This window comes from Cariama cristata, unplaced genomic scaffold (genome assembly GCF_000690535.1).
Source record: "Cariama cristata isolate BGI_N322 unplaced genomic scaffold, ASM69053v1 scaffold8200, whole genome shotgun sequence".
Taxonomy (NCBI): Eukaryota; Metazoa; Chordata; class Aves; order Cariamiformes; family Cariamidae; genus Cariama; species Cariama cristata.
The window spans coordinates 9,131-16,067 of NW_009595191.1; the positions used below are offsets into that span (position 1 = coordinate 9,131).

At 45.0% G+C, this 6,937-nt stretch overlaps 1 protein-coding gene across 1 annotated transcript; it reads right to left on the reverse strand.

Annotated features, from left to right (window-relative positions):
* Positions 1-71: 71 nt before the first annotated feature.
* Positions 72-6,600, reverse strand: GTF3C5 (general transcription factor IIIC, polypeptide 5, 63kDa; the record flags this gene model as incomplete). Its single annotated transcript, XM_009701049.1, has 10 exons — positions 72-232; positions 905-1,047; positions 1,365-1,447; positions 2,124-2,221; positions 2,790-2,870; positions 3,555-3,669; positions 4,185-4,289; positions 4,654-4,849; positions 5,940-6,138; positions 6,378-6,600. Coding segments are annotated over 10 exons (1,404 nt in total), but the record flags the coding sequence as incomplete, so codon positions are not given.
* Between the last annotated feature and the right edge of the window lie 337 nt (positions 6,601-6,937).

Here is a 6,937-nt window from a genome sequence, read left to right on the forward strand (position 1 = left end):
CTGAACCCTTGGCACTCGAGGAACAAGAGCAGAGACGATTTGTCCTATAGCAGCCAGACTGCTCACTGAGTTCACACATAGTCCAGAATTTCTGTCTCCATTTCATTTTCACTCCCATCAGAAGGCTTGAAGTCCTCTTCCTCCTCCTCTTCGTCATCCTCCTCCTCCTCTGCAGACTCATATGCCAGCTGCTCTTTGCCATCTTCACTGCTTGTTGTATTTGAGAAAAGAGCTTAATTGGGAAGACAGACAGACAGAAAGACACTGTGATGCCTCTCTCAGTGAAACCTGGGGGCATTTGCAGTAGAGTTCATAAAACATGCGAGGGGAAGGCAGAAGCTGGAGGGGCACAGCTAATGTTGCACATCTTAACAGAATCTGATCAAGCCCAAAGCAATCTGTTTTTGTACTCCAGGAACGCTAGCAGAACAGCAGCGGATCTGCAGAGCTGTCCCTCCTCTCCTAGCTGATTTTGACCTAATTCACTGGGATACTGCTTTGGCCCGGCATCATGCAAAAATAATCTCCTCACTTCTTGTTCAATTAATAACATCAATAAAAAGTAAAATGCCACCAACGGATCCATCAGTAAGAATAAGTTCTTGATTATCACTGTGCAAAGACATGTAAAACCTAAAGGCGTGATACTGGGAAGATGAAACAGAAGACCTTTACTCCCAGCGACCCCTAATCCCAACCCACATTCATGCTGCAGGACAACAGCCCCACCTGTCACACTGTAACAAGCTAGAACACAAAAGAACACCAGATGTAGCACAAAGGAGGAGGCAAATGCAGGAACGCTACTGCCCCAATGCTGACTGCAACATCCTTATTTAGCCCACAACATCTCAGCACCATCAGGAAGGTAGTAATACACTTTGATGTTCAGATGCATCCTTACCAGGTCTTGTGGATCTGATTATCTGCTTTATCATCAAAGACATGGTATCGCGCAGATCATCACTAGTCTTTGGAAGGCACCACCCATCCCTCTCTGTGCATTCTGACTCTGTGCCATCATTCCGATGTATGATTTTCTGTAGGCTAAAAAAGCAGCAAAAGGGAAGGAAATGTTAGCCTTCTACATTCAGATATGGGCTTCAAATGAGACAGACTATGGCTTATTTTCATTTTACTTCATTCCGTTGGAATAGCATATTTGGTTATTGAGGTAATTGTCATATGGGAACGGAAGTTCATGTGTGAAAAGTCCATTTTATTTTTATTCAGAAGCTAAACACTTCTGAGGTTTCTGGTCAAGGAGAGAGAGAGTAATGGACTGGATATAAACAATAGGCTTTGAAATCTAGCTCTAAGAGATGACTCAGCTGCCAGTGTGCTGACCGTACCAGTGTGCATACCTTTCCACATTTAAGTCACAGAGCTGGTAGAACATCTGCCGGTAAGGGGGTAAGGCTCCTTCTCGGAAAATGTAGATGGATTCCTAAGAGGAGGAAAGAAGGAAAAGATTAATGTGCGTTTTATGGTGTAACAGGACAACTCTGGCATAACTGAAAAGTACTTCCGATGGGCTGATTCAAGAACAAGGCGTTTCCAACACAAATCAGTTCGAAGGCGTAAGTCTGCATATAACAAAAGATAAAGCTGAATGAAGAATGCAGCAAAATTTCACTGCAGCCACAGTTGCAACAGCACAGCTGTACGGAGAACACACTTCATCTCTTCAAACTGCAGCTCTGTCCGCGGCCTGTTACTGCATAACAGTGGATCATAGGTTTCATTCTAGCAAAAAGGGAAGAATAAAAGACTGCTGTTTAAATATTTTGCCCTGCTGGATTTTGCATGATGACCTGATAAACACATAGTGATTTTTTTTGCACGTCACTGCCCATGAAGTTCCAATTTTATCAATTGAAACAAAATGCTCATCACATCTAAGACTAGAGCTGGAAGTACCAATCCCATCTTGCAGTATGTAAGAAATACATTCAGTACACAGCAAGTGAAGTTCTGTAGTGACATGTACAACTAGCAGCTTCCCAGGTAAACCTGAGGACATCAGCTCACTCACAACTGTCCCCTTAATGACTGACAGAACAGGAAACACCCCTTTTTCACTAAGCTATTTCAAGATTCTGGTAAAAGAGAGTAATTCTTACCTTCAGTTTATATGCGTTGGAGGCAGGCTTTTTTGCACCGGATGCACCGGCTATACCAAGCCCCTGTTTCAGATCATGTACACTCACTGTATGACTTGCTGAAAGACAGAAAAAAAAAAAAAAAAGAGTCCTCATTAGGGACATCTTTTACTCTGTGGCATTGTACTGTCACTTCTCTGTGTTGATTAAACTTTGCTGGCCAGCAAAAACCAGACCAACCCAGCAACTGAGCATGTGTTGCTCATTGTTCAGAGATGTTACTGACAGTCACAGGAAAGGTCATGAGTTTGGTGTTTTTTTCCACAGCGCATTTGTTCATAATTTTAACCTTTTCTACTCTGACAAAGAAAAGAGAACAACTCTCCCCTTACTCTGCGCCATCTCTGAACAGAAGTGAATGCTGAATTCCCACAGTGTTGCTTGCAAGACTCTCTTCTGTCTGCTAATAGATGCCGTGGCTCAGCCAGACATGGATCCAAGACCCTCACACCACTTCCCAGCAGGAGACTCTTCTACTGGCTTAACAGTAGCACCATATTATAACTAGAAATAAAGCTCCAATTTTGGCTCAGCTAGAACACAGGAAGACTCTTCACCACCTGTGACCAGGACAGGGTAAACAAAGAAACAGAAGAGCCAGCCAGCCATTCTGCTGGCACAGCATACCTGGCTTCTTGACAGTGATGGGCAGACTGTAGTTATACATGCTGCGTTTTGCTTTCACGGGCATGTCATTAGGGGCATAACCTAGAGGTGAAAAAAGAAAACCAATAATGAACTGAGGGCAATCACCCTGCAGAATATCCCTAGCTCGATAACAGAAGTGCTGGACTGGGCTGTGAAAGGCAGGCTGGTCTTTGGGATACGCTGACTTTAGCAAGGTGGGGAGAGGACAAGTACCCACTCAACAAAACCCTTTCACTTGGAAAGAGGGAGATGTGGTCTGACGGTAATGCCTGGATGCCAGCTCTGTCATGGACTTATTAGATGACCTCAGAAAGTCCTTTCCCTCAATTTGCCCTTTGCAAAATCAGAGCGGGGGAACCCCGTGTCCCAAAGGCTGAGACCTACCGTCCTGCACAAGATGTTGAGGTCCTTGAGGAAAAGCTACTATGTAAGCAACAGAATCTACTACTCAGTGCCTCCCCTGAGCGAGAGGGAAGACGGTCTGCTACATCCACTTGGGCTTTGAACAGCCAGCTGTCCATTGAGTGTAGAATGTGCCAAATGAGGAAAGACATATTGCATACTATGAAATAAAGCATTAAAGGAGTTTACAGAAGAATTACGGTAATCAATGAGCTCAAAAAGGTGTCATCTTCATTAGAGCAGAAATATGGCACAAGAGTTTGAAAAACAAGTAAAAAGAAAAGTACTACCAGGATTAACCAGAAAGCAGAGAGATCGTCTCTGTGGGTTGGGCCCTTTTACCATATTTCATTCCACAGCGAATTCGGAAGTCCAGTACTTGATAAATCTTTGCTTCAGGGTGTTTTCTGGGGTCATACCCAAATCTAACCCATAAGCTTCTCCAAGGACCTGTTAACTGCATAAACACACATGGAAGATGGTTACAGAAAAACAGTACAGCATTGCACAGGTTCTTAGAAAATTCTAATCTTTCCCCTATTGCCCAAAGATTATTTCTTTTACCAGCTCTTTCCCAACTTGCCACACCAGTATTTATATATGGAAACTTGGGCAATCAATGCATCGAAGCACAAACATTTGTGTGCTTTTACAAACTGACTTGCAAGGTCATAATAAAGCATTTCTTTGGAAAAATTCTGCTACAATTGCCAGACAGACAGTCAATTTTAGTGCCTGACTGAACTGCAAAGCCAATTAGAACCAACTTAGCAGTTACTGAATCATCCCTGGCTTTAACTTCTGTTCAAAAGCAAGGCTTTCCCTCGCTCTTTCTCTTTACATAACATTAAGCTCAAGTACTTAGTGGTGGGACCTCAGGAACAGTAAAGGACTGGGAACACCCAGCTGATGCTCCCCTGCTGTGCCTCTTAGCAACCTCAGACAAGCACAAGGGCAGATGTACAGACTTACCATGTAATAGGCCAAATACGGCAAGAGAAGTTTCAGCTTGTCTGGGTGGACACTGATATTGGCTTTTACTGCATTCCGAGACCAGACAGGACGGACTTCAAAGAGCTAAAATAATACAGAAACTATCATGAAACAGTGGGAAGGGGGTTACCAATGGCAGTTCAGCTTTCCAAATGGACTTCTTCTGTATTGGGGTCTTTGGCCCTTAGTATGAGCTCTCAGAAGAGTAATGTAAGAACTAGCAGCACAAAAAGGAACTTAATGTGAGTTGGCTGCAAAGACAGATTCAAAGCTTGACTTACATAATTGAACTGAACACAGCAGTCTCAGTAGCGTCTACTGACACTTGCTGTATTAATCAGCTACAATTACCAAGAATTTTTGGGGAAATCAGAGAAAATGGCTGCATGCATTTTTTTCTACACAGCATGCTGCAGTATAGTGCTTAGTTCAGGAATAAGGCACGCACCTTTCTCAGCTCTTCCTCCACCTTTTTATCCACAGGATTGGTGCACACTTTCTTCCAGGTCTGTACAGCAGCATCCAGTGGTTTAGCTGGGATTTCTTCGTCATCAAAGTTCACAAAGATAGCATTGTGTGGGCGACGGGCCCTGCTAAGGCCAATCAGGTTCTCATCAGACACCTGGGGATTGTTGTATCCCTCCCTAAGAAACAGAGAAAGGATGGCGTTTGCTTTCTGCCTGTGGCACTCATGGACTTGAGGCCTTCACGGGAACATGCAAAAATGAAATGTGTGCTCCAGATTTCAGAAGAGAAGGGACTGAGCTGGGTGAGCAATGGGTTCGTTTGTCTTTGGCCCCACCTCCCTATCATGTACTGGTAACCATAAAAGAATCTTGTGGCACCACTGAGGAATGAAAATTTAAATTTAACCCCCCACCCCGGCAAAGCTATATCCAGTTGCACAATGACAGAGGTCCTCTGCACTGTCTGGCAGAAAACCCTCAGGCAGTTGGCTACTGAGTCGTATGAAATGTATCTGCAGCACAAAAGGCTTCACCCTCTGCATTTGCTCTACTGTAGTTACTGCAGCTCAGTAGGGTTCAGGGACAAGCAAGATGGAAATGCAGCTACTAATTCAATCTAGAAGTAAGATTTTTTTTTTAAAAAATGTGCTGATGAAGGACTACAGTGAGAAAATGAAAGATGTTTCTTGTGGGAGATCTCACAGGTTGTTCTTCTGGCAAAACCAACCGAGGGCCAGGAGGGAACAGGTCCAGTGAGCACGGTCACAGGAACATTTGGCACCAACTCCTGCATGCTCCCCCCCTCAGCTCCAGCCCACTGGAAGCAGGCAGAAAGCCGGGCTCACCGCATCCCATGCTGCATGTAGCATGCTAGGGGAAGCAGTCATCTTTACCAGACCACCAGGTCCCCTCACCTGCCAAGTCCTCAAGCAGACTTTTGCTGAGGTTTCTGCTGTCCAGGCAGTTTCTCAAGCATGCCTGCCTCTGTTGTGCCAAGTCAAGAGGGATAAAACAAAACAAGGCAGCAGCTTAAACAGGTTAAACACTGAATGATGTATTTAGTGCTGCTCTCGTGCTTCAAGAGCAGAGATCCTATAATAACACTGAAGTCAGAATGAATTAGAGGCATCTTCCAGTGACACAAAAGGAAATCTTAACTTGAAGACTTGTCTGTTAGAAGTATATATCAAACCAGCAAAATGTTTCACTACCTGTCCTTTCCAGAATCAGCACAGCTATTTACTACGTTATGAGAAAAAGCACTAACCGGTGTTGTATATCTGGCCGATAAAAATAGTCAACAGGAGTGTCCAGACGTGAGAAAATTGGTGGTGGGATGTAAAGAGGTAATTCTCTATTGAAAAAATCTTCCTTCTCTGGTTTGAGCATTAGGACTTTGTCATACATGGAGGTTTGTTTGCCATCAGGACCAGAGTGCATTGCCAGGTACTGGAAATCAGACATTCCTGTGAGAAACAAAAGTTAAAACGTGAAGTTCATTGTGATTATAACAATATTTCTCACAACACTCAACTTTCAGGAGCAAAAGTCTGATAAGTTTATGCAAAGGTTTATACAGCAAGGAGGCGGTAACAACAGGACACTTGATTTTCCTTCCAGTCCTGTATTGTTTATAGGGAAACACTTCCCTTTCCCATCAGACATACTTGTCTTTAAGCCATGTGGACACAAATCCAAGTATTACCTTGAAATTTGTAAACGGTGGTGACAGTCCCAAGAATTTCCATTTCAAACTGGACTTCTGGCTGCATTTGTTCTTCAGTGTCCAACTGCTTCCTCTTCTTGGTCCTCCTCTTCACTTTGAGCAGCATGGTGGAGGTGGGGAAGCGATTGGCACATACGGGATGGCAGTAAGGGTCCTTGGGACGGAAATACAGCTCCAGCCTTTTGGCAGGATCCGCATAGATCTGTCAGCAGGGGCAGGCACAGTCTCTGTTAGCATTGCAGCTGCACAGCCTGTCTCCCTGGCACTCTGTTTGGTGCCAGCCCCCGGCCCCACCCCTTCAACCACGGGCACCAGCCGTTTCCCCTCACACCACCTCAGGGATATCAATCCCCACTCCACCAACACCACCAGCACATCAGGCTGAAGCGCAGCTGCTCCCATCCCGCCCAACACCTCCCGTCTCCGCTCTGGAGGACAGCAGCGGCCCAGGCGAGCGGCGTCACCCCAAAACCACGCGTGGAGCCTGCGTGGGGACATATTGCGCCTGAACGGCCGGGACAGAGGGGATCCCACAGCGG